Raw genomic sequence first — 22467 nt, forward strand, 5'->3', positions numbered from 1 at the left:
AACTTGGGTGCCGAGGTGCCTAACTTGTTTGGGTGTTTGGGCAATTGGGTTGGCCATGGTCCAAACATTTTTGTGTGTGTTTTTTTTTCTATTTATTTCCCTTTTATTTTCTTTGTTATTGTATGTTTGTGTCTTGCTGTCGGTCACCCCTCTTGAGGGATATGACCAAGGTAGATAGATAGAAAAATCTTAAGTACAGTTTACACTTACAGTCTTACACCAAGATTACTCTGTTTTGGCTATTTGTCGCCAAAAAAATCCTTTATATTGAAGCTCATTAAACTATTTATGTGCACCGTTGAGACACTTTATGATGAAGCCCCATAGAACACTGAACACCCCAGATAATCTGATAAACACCCAGAGCAATTTGTTTGGGTGAGGCGTAGGAATTTTACAAAATAACTTTGCTTGCTCCTGGTTTTGAAACCATTATTAAGAAACAAAATAGGAATCAACACTCTTAAGTAACTGCAGGAGGGAGAGTCTCCTTTGGAGACATATTCTAAGTGGTATACAGTGGGACCTCGCTACTTCGCGGTTCCACGTTAGCGGGTTCAGAGCTTCGCAGGTCTAAAAAATAATAATAAAATAAAAAAAAAATATATATATATTTTTTTTTTAAGCATTTTTGAAGGGGCGTCACTACTTCGTGGTTCCACGTTCGCGGGTTCAGAGCTTCGCAGGTCTAAAATAAAATAAAGTAATTATTTTATTTTTATTTATTTTTTTAAGCATTTTTGAAGGGGCGTCGCTACTTCGCGGATTTTCACTTTTCGCGGGTGGTTTTGGTCCCTATTAACTGCGATAACCGAGGGATTACTGTATTTACATTGATATAAAACACAGGCTCTAGGGAGTTATTATTTGGCAGATTTTATAAAATCATCAAACGTCACACAGTGACCTATAATGTGCTGAAGAATTAGCCTTTGTCTGGAGAGTGGGTTTGGCGGTTTCTTTGAATTTTGTCGTAGAATATATAGTGTGGATTTCCATGTGATCATTTCTAAACTGACTACAAAATGACTGTTATAATCATGTAAGACATGATAATGGTTTCATATAATTTATAAAAGAAGCATTATTATGGGGATGGGTCTCTCATAAGCCTCAATCCGCTTTTCAGGCGATTTGTTACATTTTTGATGCATGTTGCAACACACCTGAAAAAATAAATGTGAAATTCATGGTTCCTACTTTGCACAAATTCATCTTATATGGGTGGTAATGGAACAAACTATTTGCAAAAATAGAGGGAATACTGTTCACTTATTTTCATGTGCTCATTATCAGTGTCTAAAATAATATCTGCCCGGACGCCCGGGTCGTGGATCTTTTACGTCGGGCGTACAACTTACAAAATGTCTCCGCCCGGGTGGCCAATAACTTTCACAAGGAAAAAAAAACGATAGATTTCTTTTTCAAATCAAACGTTTGCTTTATTCTGATTTCGAAATCTTCGTTCGGTTTGGAAATTTCGGAATTTCGGTTCGTTTGGCAATTTGCATACTCAGCAGCCGATCAGTAGCCTGCATCAAATAACTTCCTGCTTCCAGACTTTCCCGAGCCTTATAAGGTCGTGCATTTGCATATCATTTTCCAAAGTAGTTGCACAGAGAACACAAGAAAAATGGAGAAGTGGTTAGGAATCAAGCCAAAACCTCAGCCCCAGAAGAAATATTCAAAAGAAGCTAACAAAACTGATGACGCTACAAAACGTAAACGTACATTGAAAGCATCGTGGAAAGAGGACTTCATGTGGCTTGTAGCAGACAACGCATTGCAAACATTGCATGAATGAAGATGAGTAAATACAGGTACATACTGATGGCAGATGGAAAACAGCGATGTCATATACATGCAATGAATGTTATAAGTAGATTTATAATAAAATTAATTTTAAAGTCTTATTCTGTTATATATTCTGATTATCAATCCTTAATACTTTGCAACAGTGTTTTTTTGCGATGAGTCGTCTTATTGTGTTTTAAGTTGTGAAAAATGGGGCAGGCAACTTTATGGCTGGGCAGGCAACTTTTCAGAGCTTTCTGCCCTGGTGTCCGGTAACTCTTTGTCATGAGTTTCAGACACTGTCATTATTCTGCATTATTGCAAGGTTGAATGGTTACAAATGTTCCACATATGGTGTTTTCACTTCCTCATTACTGTTGATTCTAGTTTACTTTCTATTCTCATTCTCCTCGACCTAAGTGCCCCCTTTGACACAATTTCCCATTCCACCCTTCTCAGCAGACTCTCTTCACTTGGTCAATCCTACACCCCCTCCAATGGTTCCAATTGGACCTCACTGGTCACACTCAATCCATTCAACTCAAGTCCTTCTGCTAAGACCCCTCTCCAGTTTCTTCAGGTGTGCCCCAGGGCTCTGTCCAGGGGACTCTACTCTTTATAACCTACATACTCCTCTCTAGGCCATAAACTTCCACCTCTCTGGTTACAAATCCTCAGTTTTTCCCTCAGCTCTGGTCAAGAGACAGGGTGTCATCCTTGACAGAACACTCTCCTTTAACTCTCATGTAAATAACATCAACCGGTCAGCCTACTTGCGCTCCATCAACTGTCTCAGCCCCTCCCTCACCTCCCACACCACTGCCATCCTTGTCCATAGCCTTGTCACCTCACACCTGGATTACTGTAATTCCCTCCTCTAAGGTTTACCTCAAATGTCCCTCCATAAACTTCAGCTGGTTACTAATTCTGCTGCACGCATCATCACCAAAAACCCCTTTCGCCATCACATCAACTCTGTCCTTCAGCATCTCCACTGGCTCCCATCAACTACAAAATCCTGCTCTACACCTACATGGCCATTCGTAATCTTGCCCCTCCCTTCCTCTCCGATCTTCACAATGCCACGCCATCCTGCACCCCCAGATCATCTTCCTCCCTCCATCTCACTATACCCGCTGGCTTTCTCAGTTCCCTAGGGAGCAGAGCTTTCAGACGCTCTGCCCCCCAGCTCTGAAACTCATTGCCGCCTGACCTCTGGAATTCTGCCACCATGTCCACCTTCAAATCCGGACTCAAAACTCACCTCTTTAGACCTGCCTTTTCTTGATCATTTGCCTCAGATACCACCCCTTTTGAGTCTATTGTGGTTTTGTTTGCTATTTATTACCTACTTGTTTTATTCTTGTTTTATTATTGCTTTATTGTTGTTTGTTAGTATATGTACAGCGACCTTGGGTGTCCTGAAAGGCGCTTCGAAGTATAATGGATTATTAATATTATTATTTTCCAGAACAATGCCGGACATATTTACCTTTAAAAAAACATGAAATGGGCCTGCTTTTTTGTTTGTTTAAAAATGAAAAATGGCACAATATTTAAAATATTGAAATGATTTAGCAACCAAACCATAACAATTTTGATGAAAAAAAATGTTTTTTAATGTAATTTTTTCGTTTAATCTTTAGTAATTAAAAGGTAAATGGTGGACAACTGGAGCTTCACAAACCACTTCCTCCAGATCAGTGTTTCTAAACTAGTGGGTTAGGACCCAAAAGTGTGTCCCCTTTTTCAGTGGGTTGTGGGCCTTTGCCTTGGCAAAAAATACTGAGAAGAAAACAAATTGAGGATAAATTACACTCCTTAAACGTTGATGGCGATAACGCCCTGCTCAATCTTTTCTTCCTGTTCAATCGTCGCCATCCTGATTGTGATTGAGAGGGACCACATCTCATTTTATTGTGATTTTGTTTGTTTTATTTCTTTCTTTGTCCATTTGAATGGGTCCCGAGAAAGTTAGTGATAAGGGGAAGGAAAAGTGGAAAACAGCCACAACAACGCTTAAGTCAAAGACGATAAAGATTACGAAATACCAAAATGGTGTATGAATGTCTGTGATTAAAGTTTTGCTTGAAAGAACGGTAAATAGTTTAAAAATGTTTTGTTTTTAGCTTTTTTATCAGTATATTAATCTTTATTATCTACATAATTGAATGATTACAGTTAAGTTACCGTACATATTTAATTAATACTATTTCTTTTGGTATGTGGATATTTTAAAGCCGTTTTAGGGGGTCGGCTTAAATGGGATTTAGACTGATGTGAGTATAAACTGTACTTAAGAGTGGTTTTGGTTTTGCTGGTCAATATTTTTATTGTGGGGGAAACAAGGTGAATATTCGATATCTGTTTTAAGCTGCAAAATCCTTTCATTCAGTAAATTTTAGAAGTGGAATTTCCAATGAGGCCATTCTTGTGCAGCCCCATTTTTCTTGATTCGGGTCACGGCTAGTAGTTAGGGTGCATTGGTAGTCAGATCACTTGAGAGCCACTGCTCTAGATGGCACTGAAAATGTATTGAACTAGCATTTGTATTCAAAAGCGCCGTCTAAAGACAGAAAAATTAATATTGCTTGTTGTTTTTTCTCAATATTTGTAGTCTTCATAGAAAATTTAGTAATTTTCTATAAAATTGGATTGTAAACAGCGAATATTTTTAGTAATTGGTAGCTATGTAAGTCTGTGCTTAGTCCCAAAAAATGAATAAAAGGACAAATTCCGCTAGTTATCAAAGTTTCTTTTTTTAAAAATCCCTGCGCTTGCATCTTAAAATACAGTGGTTGACTGTACTATATCTCATCTCATCTCATTAGCTGTACCGCTCATCATTATTAGGGTCGCGGGGGGGCTGGAGTCCATCCCAGCTATCTCAGGGCAGTGGGCAGGGGACACCCTGAACTGGTTGCCAGCCAATCGCAGGGCACACGGGGACAGACAACTCACTCAGTCACACCTAGTGACAATTTGGACAGGCCAATTCACCTGAAATGCATGTCTTTGGAATGTGGGAGGAAACCAGAGTGCCCGGAGGAAACCCACGCAAGCACGGGGAGAACATACAAACTCCGCACAGTAAGGCCAGTAGCTGGATTTGAACCCACGCAGGAGGTTCCCACGACCTCAGAACTGTGCCGCACACGCGCTAACCACTGCGCCGCCGTGCTGCCCCGACTGTACTATATGAAATACTGTAAACGACATCCGTGTGAAAGTAGGGAACAGAGTTTTCTTACTTTGTAATTGCCTAAAGGTAAAAAAATGGCCAAAACAGATTGGACATCAACCAGCATCAAGAAGCATTTTTTTTTTAAATCTGTGCATCAAATAATCTTATAGTCATTCAACATATTTAGACATACTACAAAAGCTCTTTGTGCTTTACTTCAATATCCGTGCCAGATTAAACAACTGGAATTGTTTACAGTACATTGTTTGAAAAAAAAAATATGTGTAACAGTGCGAGTGTTTTTGTCAGGCTAAATACAAGAAGCAAGAATAGGTGGGTGAATTCTGTGAATCAAGGGTGAGACAAAGATTGATTAAATAAAACACATTAAATGGATTCAAATCAAGTGTTTACCTATGTCCTTGCGGGTCTGTGTACTTTAGTACAGGCAGAAGAAAGTGAGGGTGCGAAAGAGGCCTTCTGTGACAGATTTCTGTGATGAGATCCCGGCGGTTCATCTCATGAAAAGGTAGATTTTTCAGCAACTCTGAATAAAACAAAACAAAAAGCATATTGATAAACATTGTTGCAAACTTCAACTATATCAACAATGAGATGTCTATCAAAGGAATCCAGTGACAATGGAAATCCTAAATGAGCATTCTGGTCTATGTATAAGCATTTCTTAGTTTGATTGTTTCCGCATTTATCCCTGGGAAGTGTGCTAAATTCTAGTGTCAATTTTCAGGCATAGTGATACCATCAAACGCTCTAACAGGAGCAATACAGGAGGTTTGATCGTATTTTATTCAATATTAACAACATACTCACGTTATTTAACATTTTTTAACCACAAATCAAGTACTCAGTTTATACATCCAAATTAAACAGCAGTGGGGAGTTATGTGTCAACTACGCTACACTTTGCTTTCCGTGTCATCGGCATCAATGTCAGGTTGTTGAGGTTTATTTACTTTAACCCTGGAGGAACGATAGCAAGTGAATGTAATTTGGTCCAGTACCACAGCAACCACTAATGAAAACACAAAAAGACAACACTTATGACTGTTGCAATCTGGTACTATGCTTGGTATTGTTGCACTGGCGCTGTCGTGAAAAAATACAAGGCTTAGATTTTACATGACGCAGCCCTCAGTCACATTTTCTTTCCCTGCAGTAGTTTATGTGTCATCTTGAATGGTCACATGATCCAAAAACATGTGAAGTAAACAACAGCATAACTGAAAACTATGCAGCTAAAAACGGCATCAGGTGTGTGGCGGCACGGCGTCGTTGACGTTCTGCAGTAAAAAGCATCAACGCCAAATTCCCCGTTAGCACTAGGTGTGTGCCGGGCTTAAAATGTAAGATATAGACATGAATTAGTGCATTTTTATGACTGTTTAAGCTTGCAGCTTTGAATCCGGTGCGGCTAGTACGAAGACAAAATTTTGTTTTTTTTCTAAAATTTAAGCATGCAGATTGTATTTTGGTGCGCTCTGATATCCAGAATTTACGGTAACAAATGAGGTTTGTGAATAGGAAACCAACCTTCAGTAAAGTCATCCTCCTCAGTTTTTTGCTGCCATTTGTTGTTTTCGATCTCCGCAGGTACAGAGGACATATCCGGGTGGACGTAGTAACGATTTGGCGTGATTGCTATATTCTCTTCATCACACTCATCGTTCTCATCGTCGACGCTTGAGGGCAGGTACCTTGAGGGAACGATGTCATACATGGGACGATGAAAACTAAAAAAATATATATATATTTGTAAAGAAGACACAACTGACTGAAGTGATTTGGCGATCCTGCTTTTACCTGTCGGGTGTGCCGTTGATTTCAGAAACCCCTAAAAGAGACAGGAGTAGAAAATGACAGCGATTATACAAAACAAATGGTCAAGGGGGAAACGATCACGAGACAAACATTGCTGATGCTGTTGATAGTCTTGCTGCTGAGGATAAAACTGCTGCCTGTGTTGCTGCTCTTGCTGATGATGCTCTTCCTCCTGATACTGGTGATGATAATGATGATGGTGCTGTCGATGGTGCTGGTATTGATGCTGTAATGAATGATGGTACTGGTGATTTTGAAGCTGCTGAAGCTGTTGATGGACCGGGTGCAAGAATCTGGGAGGCCGTTGTAGGAAGGCACTTAAGTGCAGCAGCTTGGTTGAGTATTTCCACTCTGCTTTTTCTCTTAATGGGTCTCCTTCCAGCAAACGTTAACATACATCAAGGATTATTCCAATTAATATTCACAGGAGTGCCACTTGTATGCAAGCAATGTACAAAACATACCCTTAAGAGGTGAAAGGTTTGTGTATGGGTTGAGGTTTGAGCTTTCTCTCTTCTTGTGACGCCCTTCTGTTTCCAACCTCATGTCCTCACGTCGAGTTTTACCCTAACACAGAAGATTTTATTCTGATGGTAAAGCAAATACTTTAACCTAAGAGTTTCAAGTTGTTAGTTTTATTTTTGTTGTTTTCTTGTGTTTTGTTAGTGGGCATAAGGAGGGTGTATAATAAATCATTGTTAACTAAAGTAAACTATTTATGGAATAAATGCACTATTAATCATTGAATGGAGTGTCTATTTATACACGCCGCTGCCGCAAAACATTCTTTTTTTCCCTTTTTTTTCTGCTAAACATAAGTAATAGTACAGGAAGGCTAAACATGGCAAATCCAATGGTAACAATACACTCACGTGACAACAATCATTATTACCTTTTTGTGTGTTTTTATTCATTTATTCATCTTTTCAGTTCAGCTTATATTAAAACAATATCTGTATCAGTCCGGACAAGCAAGGCGTTATTGATCATCTTAAGTAGAAAAAACGGTTAATTGTGCATCAGTAGTTTTTATCATTTTTAAATTATCATTAACTATTATATAATCACTGTGACTGGCTGGCAATCAGTTCACGGTGTCCCTTGCCCTCTGCCCAAAGATGGCTGGAATTGGCTCCCGCAACCCAACTGAGGATAAGCAGTGCAGTTAATGGGTGGATATTACTCGAAAAGCACTATATAAATGCAGACCATATTATGTAATTAGTTAAAGGCAAAAGGCTATGACAAATATTTGATGGGATCTAATACAAAATGAATTGAAAACAACTACAACAAATAGACTGATCAAGAGCACACTTGTGTCTTTCTGATCCTCCTATTTGTTTTTCTTTAAAGAAATGTACAGTAGATGTTCTTTAAATAGAAGAATAAAACAACAAAAAAAAACCTTTGCGCAAAAAAGAATATTATTCTATAGAGATAAAAACTGTGGTTAAGACACTGCACGCAAGTTGAAAAATTTACTTTAATGACAATAATGATGAACTTCATTACCTTGTGAGGTTCACAGCCTTGCCAAAGTGTCACATGACTAATCTCTAAGTGATGTGTGTCCGTTGCTGGGGTTAACGCTTTTCTGTCTGGAATACAGATCTTACAGGAAAAACTGATATTATTCAACATATGGAAGACTCCTATTATTATGACTAGCGTTTTCTTGATTTGATACCTCCCGCCTTCTCCTGTGCCTTCTAGGCGGCCTTTCTTGAATGTTGTTTTGCGTATTCTCAATCTCAGGCTCCTACAAAGTTCCAAAAGTTTGCATATCCCTTTTTTTTATCTGGGCAGCTGAATACATAAGTGTAGTCTTGTCTTACAATATCTTGAGGGTCTTCAGGTTGGATTCTATTTTTAAGCCTGTCTCTTTCTTTGCGAGTCATTTTCTTCTTATTCTTCACTGGAAATATCTTTAGAGGAGAGAAGATCAACATAAACACTTTATACTTAATTCAGATAGGATTTCAATTCCAACAAAAAGAGCTTATAAAGAAAACGTTCTCCACAGGAGAAGATCATCATCATATTTACTTCTGTGTCTTCCTCTTGCCCTTGTGCCAACAAATGTAATGGAAGTCCATCAGAATCAGAGCTGTTGGAACCACTGGTGCTGCAAAAAAAATAAAATAAGTAAAGGTGAAATTAAAACCAATAATTTATTGACGTGACGTTACCAACAGTTTTCTATCTACTTACTTACCGACCTACCGACCGACCTACTTACCTACCTACCTACCTACCTACCTACCTACCTATCTACCTCCCTGCCTACCTACCCACTTACCTACAGTATATACTGAAAGTATTAATTTATTTTACTGTGATAAATACAATAATAATAGTGTAATTACATATTACTTACTACTAGACTTTAATGGTCATATTGATCATTGAAAAAAAATAAAACCCATTAGCCCTCAATCATCTACGTTTTTTGGTGATTTTTTAAAAGGGACACTGTGTCATATTTGATTACTAAATGTCAATGTATTGTGTCGTGCAACCGAAAACAAGTGCTACGAAGCACAAGGAAGAATACAAACTATGGAGTGTCAAAGTGACCAAAATTAACTTCTCATTTTTTTCTGCAAACTTTTTGAGGTTTTTGGGTACCCTTATGAGAAAGATGGGGAACAATAATGTCAGCTTTTAGGTGAGGCTCATTTTATGTAAAATAAATGCAAATTTTTCAATCTACAAATATTTTAAGAAATGCGAATTAGCATGATAGTTTATGAACTTTTGCCAACTTTGTTGAGTCACCTGGGCGAGAGAGTCTGATGTTCCAAGAGCCGAGATTTTAATTATATTTCGTGTGTTTTCAGTTTTAATGTGTTCATTTAAAAATGTAAAGTTTATTGTTTTTCTTATTTTATCTCTCTTATTTCCTTTTTTTTGTTTCTTTTTTTCATTGTTCTTGAATAAAGCAATGAAACAACCTGAAGAACCGTTTGAGACGCGAAAGAGGGCTTTTTGTGTGTGACCAGAGCTAAAAAAGCCCGTTCTTTATATAAAGTTGGATTTCCCATCGTTACAAGTAAACTCTGCAGTCACCACAGTATTTCGTATTTTCTCAAAGAGTTTTGAAATACTTTGACATACAACAACTTTTTAAATTAACGTAATAGTAATAGTTATTTTCCCTGGTAACCAGTTACTTTTACGATAGAGTAAATAAGTTACTAATTCAGTTACTTTTTGGAGCAGTAGCGAGTAACCATCACTAATTACTTTTTTAAAGTACCATGCCCAACATTGCTGATGATGCGTCCCGGTTGCATCCAGATGTTTCTTTTAAGTTATTTTTGAATCAATATTGTTTTTTTTAATAAACTAAGTATTTTTTCCTATAAGAGGCGCTAGATAATACACACTGTTCCTTTAAAGTTGTTTTACCTTTTAAAAGCACTAATTGGATAATCATGTTTTCAAAATTATTTCATGAATAAGTTTAAATAATTTTGAAGGTGTTCAATCAAAACATTTTGTGCAGGAATTTATATTGAGAGATGACAAGTAAAACATTAATTTTAATTTACCCAGATTCCAAATCATAGACAGAGAAGTTGCTGTCCAATTCTTTTCCCCGTTCTCTGACTTCTTCTCTCAGTCGAGTTGTCAGTTCTTTTAAACAATAAGTCACCTATATCAGAAGAATGATATGAAATGAAATTAGCCTCATGTGCTCACAGTAACCGAAATGGTATCAGGTGAGCGCTGTTTTTACTTTCATCGGATCCGGATCACAATAGTCAAGTAAGGTGTCGCAAAACCAAAAGCCCAGGGACTTAAGATCTTGAGCGGTAAAATGTGTTCCCTTCCTGTCACCTGCTGAAAGATCATTTTTGAGACATACAACGCGTACACATATACTCACACATTCAGAAAGTGTGCACCCACCAAGTGTGGAACCCCCAAACGTGGCTTCCATGGTGTAGCTGTTTTTGATACCAAGTTTCCACATGGCTACGCGGCCAGTTCCTTCTTTGGTTTTCTGCACTTGGAATTTACAGCACTTGTAGGAGAACTGAACACACGGAGACTTTATTTTTAAATGTCAATCAAAGCATGTATGGACAATAGCTTTTGAGGCAAAAAGTACCTTATCTTTTACATTCTTGCTCAACATCAGAGGAAAAACTCGCTCCTTAAGCTTTGGCGTATCATCGTCGTGGTTGTTGCAACCGTACATAAAGACGTTGTTTTTACGGTTGTGGCCATGGAAGTCGCAGTACAGAACTACATCAGTTTGCTTCATCAGTCTGAGGAATAAAGACAAAATCTGTACCTCAAAATTTGGTGTTGATGACCAAGACAAGTCACACAGATCTGTGTACAAGTCTCAAAGGGTTTCACGTCCTCACGTTTGACAGATGGTAACACAAACAATTAAAAAACATGAAAAGGACTATACATGTGTTAATCTAGGCTGCAATAGATGTTGAGTTGGCACCAATATACAACATACAGTGGACATATACGTATTTAGTCAACCACCAATTGTGTAAGTTATCCTACTTGAAAGGTTCAGAGATGCCTGGAATTGTCAACATGGGTAATCCTCAACCCTGAGAGATAGAACGTGAAAAAATAAAACAGAAAATCACTCATTACAATCAATCATTGTTTCATTTTTAAAGAATTTACTTCCGAATTAGAATGGAAAAAAATATTTGGTACCAACAAACAAGCAAGATTTCTGGCTGTCAAAGAGGTCTAACTTATTCTAAAGAGGTCTAAGGAGGCTCCACTCATTACATGTATTAATGTCACCTATTTAAACTCATCGGTATAAAATACCTTTCCACATCCTCAGCCAGTCACACTACAAACTCCAGTATCGCCAAGACCAAAGAGCTGTTGAATAACACCAGAGACAAAATTGCAGACCTGCATCAGGCTGGGAAGACTGAATGTGCAATTGGTAAAACGCTTGGCATAAAAACATTTCCTGGTACAGCAATTATTAGGAAATGAAAGAGATACAAGACTACTACACCATGATCTCCCTCTGGGACTCCATGCAAGATATCTCCCCGTGGAGTCAAAATGATAACAAGAATGGTGAACACAAATCTCAGAACCACACGGGGAACCTAGTGAATGACCTACAGAGAGCTGGGACCACATTCACAAAGATTGCTAACAGTAACACAATGCGCCGTCTTGGACCCAAATCCTACACTGGTGGACGTGTACCCTTGCTGAAGCCAGTACACGTCCAGGGCCGTCTGCGATTCGCTAAAGAGCATTTCGATGATCCAAAAGAGGACTAGGAGAATGTGCTCTGGTCAGATGACACCAAACTAAAACTTTTTGGTAGAAATGCAGAATATCATGTTTGAGGGAGTACAGTAAGAACACTGAATAGCATTCGAAGAACACCAAACCCACTGTGAAGCATGGGGGTGGAAACAACATGCTTTGGGGCTGTTTTCTCCAAAGCGACCAGGATGATTGATCTGTGTAAAGGGAAGAATGAATGTGGCAATGTATAGAGAGATTTGGAGTGAAAATTCCCTTCCATCACCAGGGCATCAAAGATGAGACGTGGCTGGATCTTTTAGCATGACAATGATCCCAAACACACAGCCAGAACAATGAAGTGGCTTTGTAAGAAGCATTTCAAGGTCCTGGAATGGCTAAGTCTTCAGATCTCAACGCCATAGAAAATCTGTAGAGGGAGTTGAAAGTAAATGTTACCCAATAAAAGCCCCAAAACATCACTGTGATACAGGAAATCTGCATTGGGGAATTGGCCAAAATACCAGTAACAGTATGTGAAAAGCTTGTGAAGAGTTACAAAAAACGTTTGACCTCCATTACCAACAAAGGCTAAAAAACAAAGTATTTAGATGAACCTTCGATATGAACCAAACACTTATTTTCCAGCATCATTTACAAATAAATTGTTCAAAAATCAAACAATGTCAGTTTTTTTTTTAAATTTTGTCTCTCGTGTATGAGATTTACCCATGTTGACAACTACAGGTCTTTTTTAATATTTTTAAGTGGGAGAACTTTCACAAGTAGTGGTTGGCTAAACACTAAATGTAGCTAACGTAGCTAATTGGAATACTGTCAAAGTCCAACATAACAATGACAATGCTTTAAAAAAGAAAAAAAAAGGAACAATTACCCCACATGCCCCATTTTAGGCTTCAATCTTAAAGCTAAAAAACTGAAAATATATATTTTTTAAATCAACAACATTTTGCAATAAACCGTGAAGTGGAACCAAATTATGTCAACGTTTTATTTTATACTTACAACAAAAAAAACGAAAAGTACGTTTTGCAAAAATATTGCCCCCCATGTCCTCGCAGCTCACCCAACTGACTCCAGAAGTTCTCTAATGACTTCCAAATGATCCAATGTCGACTAAATGACTAACAATAACAGAGTACACCAATGTGGCCAACACTTTCGCTAGGAACTATATAAACCCAAAATAAAAAGGTTGCTGCACTTAAATGGTCTCTAGCCAATTACAGGGCCCCTTAAACAGACAGCCATTCACTAAATGTGGACTGTCACTGAATGGAAAATAATAAGTGCAATAATAAATAAAAGGAATCAAACAATTAAATAACTATACTAAAACTAAAACAATAATTTACACAATAAAAACTGCTTACTTTTCCACCATGTTACGTGTGTGCCACACACATGGAAAGGAATCTCTGAGTGAAGACTTGTAATTCCTGTTGAGGTCCCTGCCTGCTAGAGAACATCGGTAATTGCCAACCACCACGCCATCTGGGTTCAGCATAGGCACCACCTGAGGCAAATGGAATGATAAATAGTCATTAAATGGAAACTGTCTGAAAATCAGGCTATATCAAAACAAACCACAGCAAGTGTACGTTCTCACCTTAAACACAAAAGTGTCACGCAGAAGTTGCGCGTCATCCGAGTTTCCCAGCAGAAAATCCAGGAATCCCTCCATCAACCACGACGCGTTAGTTTCTCCGGGGTGCACTCTGGCTGTGACAACTACAGCTTTCTTGGACTTGACTTCTTCTTCTTTGTCGCCATCATGTGACGTTACAGTCAACACGTAGACAGCATTTCCCGCCAGACTGTGGCACAGGACCCGTACCTTGCAGTATGACGACACGGCTGGGTTGGAAGAGATGTTCCTGAGATAGCTCTGAAGTTGTGAATAGGTGTAGGGGTAGCAGTGGGCGAAGTAGCAGGTGTCAGATTCATATGGGAACTGGAGAGTCCATGTGAGGGAGTACAGGGTCCTTCCCTCACTATTTTCCCGAGAATTCTGAATTGGGACAAATGTAGATTTTAATCAGACAAATGGTATCACACAAAAGTGACAACAGGTCAAGTTCGATTCAGGTTAGCAGTATCAAATTCATAATTTTCCACCTCCATCAGCACAAAAAGCTAATACTGTATCGGCAGGCGAACTGTTGTTTTGAGGTAGTCTCTGCATGCAACAACTCAGACGTTGCTGGACAGATGAGCAGAAGTAGAAACTGGAATGAACTACTTGTATATGACTGCTAATATCAGCGCCAATATGGATGGTATTTGGATGAAGTTCAAATTCCAACGATGTTTTTTTGTGCTGTATCGTAACAATATCAATATCGGATAAGGAGACCAATATTATAATGCTGGATTGCAATGCGTTCAGTGTACGTAATGATTTTCTTGATGCATGCGTTAAAACAAATGAAACCATCCAAATCACCTACATGACTACGGTAGTAGGTGATGTTGGAGCCAGTCCGTTTCCATCCAACACCTTTCTCCTGAGCAGCTCTCTCGGAGTAGAATAGAGGCTTCATGCCCTGAGTATAAAGGCTGCGGCGCTTCATCAAGTTGACAATAGTAAACCGGTAGTCCACGTGAGCCTTCATGTTTCTGACTCGGAAGTAAAACCACTGCGTGTGCTTCCTGGTGTACATGTCCGTACGCAGCGTTAACTCATAAGCATAGGGACCCCTAAACAGATACACAGATTAAGGAAATACTTAATACAGGGCCTTCCAAAGAATAGTTTCTAAAAAACAACAACATGAGAAACACAGTCGTAAAAAGAAACCAATTTTTTTATTATGCTAACACATTAAAAATTTAAAAAGGAGGTGTTTCAAAAATATTGGCCGCCTTTGATCACCGCCACAAGTTATTTTGGCAATGCTTGTACTGTATACGTTTTGCACATCTTGAAACAGGGATATGTGCCGATTCCTTCTTACAAAGCAGCCCAAGTTCCATAAGGTTTGATGGTGATCATTTGTGCACAGCATTTTTTAGATCTTACCAAATATTCTTTACAGGATTGAGGTCTTGGTCAATGTAACGCCTTTATATTGTTGGTTCTAACCCATTCTGTTGTAGATTTTGCTCTATGTTTAGGGGCGCTGTCCTATTGAAAGGTGAAACTGTGCTCCATTCTCAGGTCTCTTGCAAACTCCAACATGTTTTCTGCCAGTATCTGTCTCAATCCAGTTTCCCATCAACTCTTTCAGTTCCTGCTGAAGAAAAGCAACTCCAGAGCACGATGCTGCCACCACCGTGTGACATTGGGGATGGCGTTTTCAGGGTGAGGTGCAGTGTTACTCTTATGCCAAATGTTTGGCTTTGCATTCAGCCCCAAAATGTCAATGTTGGTCTCATCTGACCAGAGCACCTTGTTTCACATGTTATTTCTGTCTTCCATATGGCTTCTTGCAAAAGCTAAACTGGGCTTTGAAGGGTATTCTTTTTGAAAGGGCTTTCTTCTTGCCACTCTTCGATTATGGGCAGATTTATGCAGAGTTCAACTTATAGTTGTCTTGTGCACAGTTTGTCCCACCTCAGACGTGTATGCCTGCAGGTAATCCAATGTGATTGTAGATCTCTTGATTACTGCTCTGAATAGCTTCTCTTTGTTTGGGCCACTAGTTTAGAGGGACATTCAGCTCTTGGTAGGTTTGCCGCGGTGTTATACTCTCTCCATTTTGATATTATTGCTCGCAATGTGGTACAGGAGATGTTGTGAAATCTTCCTTTTTTGAACTTTTCCATATCTATATCCCGGATATGCCTGGTATGTTCTTTAGTCTGCATAATGTCATTTGTTTTCGAGTGTCTCCTTTCCTAGACCTTACGAGCCCATCACAGAGCAGGTGCATTTAAACTGAGACTTGATGACACACAGGTGCACTCTGTCATACTAAGTCATTTCGGTCAAAATTGGATCATTCAGACATAATCAGAGAACTTCTGGAGTCGGTAGGCAAAGCTGAGAGAATTGGGGGGCAATATTTTTGCAACACCTAGTTTTCAGTTTTTCATTGTAAATACAATATAAAATGTTGAAAAGATATGTATCCACTTTTTAAAGTTTTTTGGGGGAATCTCAATACTTTTGCTGGGCACTGTAAATATAAGCTATCAAAGACTCACACTTGCACAGCCTTCTGTAGATTTCCACTCTCAAACCTTGATTCAAATTCAAGTGAAAGGTCTTCCTGGTTGTTGTCATTAGAAGAACAAGTGCTGTTCACAGACACCCGGGAACCTCCAACGCGGGAACAGGTGAAGTAAGGAGACTTATCGGCTTCAAAGAAACGGAAAAATCACAAATATGCTTTTTATCTTGCAACAGCATTCTTGAATCTACCATTCTTGAATGTACAATTTGATGTGAGGAAATGTATTGTAACATTTTTTTGTAAAACTGAAATTTTTATTTTTTTACACCATGGAATCTACACTTAAGTAGGCCCCAAGTTTGTTCTGAGTTCAGCCAGCACAGCGTTTATCACTGGCCCTCTCTCGTACCAGACAACATATTGCCATCTGGTGGTCAAATATTACACATTGGGGCTTTAAAAGAAGAAATCTGGTGTGAATCATGTATTTTGGACAGCCACAAATATATTTGTGGTTCATATTAAATGTATTTAATCTTGTGTGTGCATTTAACAAGATACATGAGTTTTAGATCTTTATTAAATCTCTTCTATATTTGTTTTTAAAACAAATCTCTCCACCTATAAGTTTTGGGCAAAAATTACATTAAAATGTAGCTTACAACTTCAGCTGCAGGACGTTCTTCCAATTACAATTTACCACCGGGATACAATTATTTTTTGCATGACACATAATAAATGGCCATAATTTATATGTAATCATGCACTGGTTCACATTCATAGTGCCCTGTTTAGGTGTAGCATGCACCTGCCTTCGGGCGCGACCCGTAGGAAGAGATGAGGCTTCATAGGACAACGCCATACAAACTAATCCCAGCTGCCGTTAATCACAAGGGAAGAAGAAATGCAATGGCAAAGCGGAGCAGCCAGAGAGCAGTGTCTGCATCATTTTTAAGCAGACTTTGTCAGAAACATGGCTAAAATTTCAAGCTTTTAAAGCAGTTACCCACTTTTTAATCCTTGAAAACACAACATTAAAATTTAAGCACGCGTACGAACCCTGCAGAGGTAAAGTCCAGCATGTGGGCATTGTCCAGCATTGCGTCGTCCCCGGGACATACATGATAGACGTGCCCAAAACACCTCCCGTAGGAGGCATCCAAAGGCATCCTTAACACCTGTCTGTGTCACCTAAACTGGCTCCTCCGAACACGGAAGAGCAGCAGCAGTCCCTTCCAGATATTGAGCATGTTAGGCTTATTTTAAATATTTTATTATCTTTTTTATTTTACTGTGAATGCAGGTAAAAATGTGGTCCGGGAAAAAAACAAATATAGTAAAGGAAAAAAAAAAAGTTCTCTGGCAGAAGTAAGATAACATGCATGTTTTGAGTACGCATTATAATTCTTATTTTCGCAAAAGAATATTCTTGCTTTAAATCTGCTATTGGGATCTCCTTTCTTGCGTATGGGCCCGGTCACACAGCCGTTTGCGTCTGTATCGCGGGTAAAATTTTGCGTTTTTTTTTGGCCCGTGGTTGCCCGCGATGGAAAATGCGCAAAATTGGCCAACCCGCTGTTCATTGGTGGTATGTCCGCAAAACAGACGCCGGCGACTGTTCCGCTTCCTCATCGCGTCATTTTCGCGTCATTTTCTCATGTGGACCACGGGTATAAAAGCTCCCGAGCCGGTGTTGTGCCCAAATCCGACTCCTACGCAAAATCACCCCCCCCCCCCCCATCGCGTGAACGCGCATTCTGCTGCGATCGCTTTTGTTGGAAGCGTGCATTGACGTTGGTGACTTTTTCATCCGCGTTAACAAACGCATTTTGTAGAATACGATCGCACTTTATTGTTTAAATAAACGTGTTATATAGACTAGGATCTCCCAATTGTTATAATTAGCTCGCTTTATTGTTTTAATAAGCGTTTTATATATAATACGATCGCTTTTGTTGGAAGCGCAGCAGAATGCGCGTTCACGCGAGGGGGGGAGGATTTTATATACGGAGTGCATTACCGTTCGATTACGTTCACAACAAAAACAAAGACGGAATGGTTTAAGTTGTATTACATTCCCAACAAATGCAAGACAAAGTGGTTTTGGTTTTGGTTATATGTTATATGTTCGCTAAAAGTGAGATAAAACGAGGTAAAAGTGGTTGTAGTAGCGAGGGGATGCAAATCTCGGCAGGTATGCATTTCTCGGCATAACACCGGGCTGTAGAAATCATAACCGCTCAAGACACAGTCCCGTGAAGATCAAGATTTCAAGCTATGGCACCGAAGAAGCCAATATGTTATTATTGTAATAGTTTTTCATTTTGATTTTATTATCTTGTTATGAAATGAAAAGAAATGTCAAGAAATAAAACTGGATTAAGACGAGGTCACTACGGTGACAGGGATCCACGTTCACCCCTTGACGTCTCGAGCACAACTGACGTGTGCTCGGCAAATCACGCTGTATATACGTGGAGAAAGGCGTTTGACCGTCACACGCGTAACACGCTAATTTCACGTAATAACACCGCGATACAGGCGCAGAACATGCTATTACCATGCTCCACCCACGATTACCCGCTGAAATTTCCCGTCCTACCCATGTGTAACCACCACCCTGGCCGCGGCCAGAGCACGTCGTTCCGCGTCATTTCCGCGTCATTACCTCGTGTGCCGCCCGCAGTTAACACGTGCTCAAAGTTTTGAGCAGCTCAAAACCTTTTCGCGCGGCCAACCGCGTGTGAATTTCCGACCGCGAGTAAAGCACTGCTGTATCTCGTCTATATGGCGGTCTCAAAGCGTCCAACAGCGCCCAGCAGTGTCTGCTTCACGGCCAGAAATCTCTGGCCGTGATTCAGCCTCGATACGCCCGTGAAAGGCTGTGTGCCCGAACTCTAAAGTATTGAGCAGCATATCTAAAGTATTGAGCAGCACAAAACTCTCTCGCGCTGCCAACCGCGCGTGAATTTCCGACCGCGTGTTAAGCACTGCTGTATCTCGTCTGTATGGCAATCTCAAAGCGTCCAATGGCGTCCGCCTCACAGGCAGAAATTTCTGGCCGTGATTCAGCCGCAAACGGCTGTGTGACCGGGCCCTAAATGTTAAATATCTCTAAGAATGGGTCGAAAGGATACTTGGCTGAGAAAAATGTTTTAATGAACCGTAGCAACTTCAATTACAAAAAAAAGGGTAAGGAGTTTTTTTAAAAGGGACACTGTGTAATGTTTTAACACTAGATGCTGCTGTATTTTGCAGTGCAATTTAGAACGAATGCTATAAAGTCCAATAAAGACAACAAACTACTTAAACTCAAAGTGATCATGCCACACTATTTTTTACGCATCTTTTTGCGCAGCCTTACACAAGGTTTTTTATTTTGAAGGTACCCAAAGCACCAAGATAGCTGACAAGAATATCAGACCCCTTAGGTGAGGAGTATCTGAAAACAATGCACTTTTATATGATAATTCATGTTTTTCTTCTCATTATTCAAACCAATATGTTTTAATTGAACGAGATTTTCTTTCCCACTAGGAGGTTGGAAATAATACACAATGTCCCTTTGTGTATGTTTATTGTAAGGATTAACGATACCAAATACTGAGAGCTCCTTCTAATTTTTTGGTTGGTTTATTTATAGACTAAAAATCATACTTAGCTAGAAAAATCAGTATAAACCAGCAAACATGAAAAATAAAAATCTTAATGCAAGCATCCTCAACCTCACTAGACCTAAGAGCTGATTATTCCTCTAGCTCATGTGTTATTGTTTATTGATACATTACCCGGGTCAATGAGATAGACAACTTGTCGGCCGTCCTCTCCATGATAATAGGTTGCCCTCTCATAGCCAGTGGGCTGATAGAAAGGTTCAGGCCTTGGAGGCTCCCACTCTATTGAAACAGAAATGCAGTATGAATATAACATTGGCAAATATTAGATTCCTGTCGGAATCATAACAAATCATTACCTATGTGTTGGATCGCATTGCCGATGACCTCACACTCAACTGGCCAACGTGGGCAGGAGATAGATGGGAACTGAACAAGGTCCAGTGGAGCCCGAAGACTCAAAACTGGGCGGCCGCCATCAAACTGTACTCGCAGCTGCCTGGTTCGCAGAGTCTGAGAAATTGAAACTGAGGAAGCACAGAAGTAGCCTCACTTATTTTTATGATTACCATTTTCTATAGTCCATTTCACAGCCTCATTAACAAGGTCATTTCATTGATAGTTATGCTTGCTGGCCATATTTAAACGAAAAATGTGTGGGCCATATTAAAAAAAAAAAAAGTCCCTCTAAATACTGTAATCCATGCCGTACACCAGTGGTCAGGGAAGGTATGGCTCACATGCCAGGTATAGGTCTTTTCATGAGTACATCTGGCTCAGGGATATATTGACTATAATGCTGAAATGATCTTTATCATTCACAGTATAGTATTTGGAAGAAACAAAGTTATAGAATAATGTTCTGCCCAGAATTTATCGAGAATAGTTTCAACTACAGCTCACAGTCATGGTGTTACACTAACAGACCTGGTATTGACTGTACATTTGTTCATTGACAAGTCACTTTATGATGAAAATCCACAGAACAAAATGTAAACACCGAAAAACACCAGCTGAGTACCCAGAGCAATTTGATTGGGTGAGCAGTAGGAGTTGGCAGATATCCGCACACATAGCGCGCTCCCCTCTCCCGCCAGCACCCTCTGTGCCGATGGTAAATAGATCCGTATAATTCTTGTTTGCAGTATATTGTTACATCTTTACAAAAGAACTCTGCTTGTACATTGATTTTAAACTATTATTTACGGGAAAAAGTGACTGTGAAAATGAGCCTCAACTATCTTAAGTAACTGCGGGAGGGAAACAAATTGTAAGAGCTATATTTGTTGATATGGGACACATGATCTTACTATCTCATCAAATCATTAAACATCACACAGTGTAACAAAATGTGCAAAAGAATAAGCTTATTTCTGGAGGTTTTGTGTTTTTTTTTTTACTTTTGCTTTAAAATATATAGTGTCTCTCTCAAAAATAAAATCTAAATATTTTGAGCCCATGGCTATTTGGGTCAAAAAGGTTCCCGACCCCAGCTGTAAATTGTCCCTTTGCATGTTGGACAGAATGAACACAATTAAATGGCTTACATTGCTTTTTCACTGCTACATCCTCCTTGGCCTCTTCTCTGTTGGAGTCAGTGGTGCCGGATGTGTCCACTTGGTAGTTGTTCCACCAATGTTTTATTACACCGGCCATGGCTGATGTTTTTCTTGCCTGAATTGCAAATGGAATGCATGCAGATAAGGCGTTAACATTTCCCATGTTACTCTGCCATTCAGGCCTGTACCACAATGACAGCATTTACACGGTACAAGGAACGGCTTCAAAACAAGTTCCAGGGTCACATAGATATTAATTGTGAGAATGCTGATCTTGATAAATGTTTCTCGTGTTTGAAAAAAACTTGAAAGAAAATGATACAATCAATTAATAAAGTTAGAATGGTGGCACTGCCTGCCACAATTTTTCAGCACTTACTAAAAGTTGTGGCAGATGTCATCCCCATGATGCTCACGACCCTTTGGTTGCATATTTACATATTTCGCTAGAGTTATATGTCGCAAGTTTCATAGAACTCAGCTCGAGAAGTGCATATTTGTCTTCGCTCGGCCTGTTTGTTCTGTTGCTACTTTTGATTAGAGAACAGACTAATACATATAAAATAGACAATTAACACTGCTTGTCACATTGGAGCACAGAACTGTGTAGATGATTCACAATAAATGTTGATTTAAACAGGGAATGATGCAACAATGATGTCACACCATTTATAGTTAGTAAATTTAAATATTTCAAAGCAATTACTAGAGTGTCCAATCAGATTGAACTATGTCATTCCCTATGCTGCTTGAATTGAAGACATTCATTTCTGCTTCATCATTCTTAGATGAGAGCAGACCTGCCTTCAGCATTGCAAGCTACAACAGCAAACTAATTCTGGAATCGATTTCTCTATTCCAAAGTTAGCTTACCTGCACATTATTGAATGCGTTTAGTTGCTGTTAAAGGTGTCAATAAAATTGTTGAAAAAAAAACAACAACAAAACCTGCACATTGGTTTATAATTTTGTAACGAATAGGTGCCATGTGTAGTAGTCATGTAGCTGCAATTGTACCTATTAAGTTAACGCAGGTTGATGGTGAACAACTAAGGCCAAAGAATTTAGGCCTAAAG

At 39.3% G+C, this 22467-nt stretch overlaps 1 protein-coding gene across 6 annotated transcripts in view; it reads right to left on the minus strand.

Annotated features, from left to right (window-relative positions):
- agbl2 (AGBL carboxypeptidase 2) overlaps positions 1 to 21992 on the minus strand; it is a 26653-nt gene extending 4661 nt beyond the window's left edge. Inside the window, exons 1-21 of one of the 6 annotated variants that reach the window (XM_088340943.1) lie at positions 21771 to 21992; positions 21380 to 21506; positions 20192 to 20359; positions 20007 to 20114; positions 16250 to 16403; positions 14551 to 14800; positions 13710 to 14111; positions 13474 to 13616; positions 10938 to 11097; positions 10736 to 10862; positions 10563 to 10663; positions 10375 to 10478; positions 8867 to 8945; positions 8656 to 8745; positions 8508 to 8579; positions 8333 to 8431; positions 7282 to 7384; positions 6908 to 7189; positions 6800 to 6830; positions 6530 to 6729; positions 5393 to 5525 (exon numbers count right to left, since the gene is read on the minus strand). In XM_088340943.1, coding sequence (XP_088197069.1) covers positions 5393 to 5525; positions 6530 to 6729; positions 6800 to 6830; positions 6908 to 7189; positions 7282 to 7384; positions 8333 to 8431; positions 8508 to 8579; positions 8656 to 8745; positions 8867 to 8945; positions 10375 to 10478; positions 10563 to 10663; positions 10736 to 10862; positions 10938 to 11097; positions 13474 to 13616; positions 13710 to 14111; positions 14551 to 14800; positions 16250 to 16403; positions 20007 to 20114; positions 20192 to 20359; positions 21380 to 21488 — 2915 coding nt within the window. In that variant the 5' untranslated portion in view covers positions 21489 to 21506; positions 21771 to 21992. Of the gene's footprint in view, positions 1 to 5392; positions 5526 to 6529; positions 6730 to 6771; positions 6831 to 6907; positions 7193 to 7281; positions 7385 to 8332; positions 8432 to 8507; positions 8580 to 8655; positions 8746 to 8866; positions 8946 to 10374; positions 10479 to 10562; positions 10667 to 10735; positions 10863 to 10937; positions 11098 to 13473; positions 13617 to 13709; positions 14112 to 14550; positions 14801 to 16249; positions 16404 to 20006; positions 20115 to 20191; positions 20360 to 21379; positions 21507 to 21770 lie in introns of those variants that run through there. The other 5 variants (XM_088340938.1, XM_088340939.1, XM_088340941.1 and 2 more) reach the window with 5 other exon arrangements.
- Between the last annotated feature and the right edge of the window lie 475 nt (positions 21993 to 22467).

The sequence above is a fragment of the Urocampus carinirostris genome, chromosome 7, assembly GCF_059441175.1.
Source record: "Urocampus carinirostris isolate Australia breed hairy pipefish chromosome 7, RoL_Ucar_1.0, whole genome shotgun sequence".
Lineage (NCBI taxonomy): Eukaryota > Metazoa > Chordata > Actinopteri > Syngnathiformes > Syngnathidae > Urocampus > Urocampus carinirostris.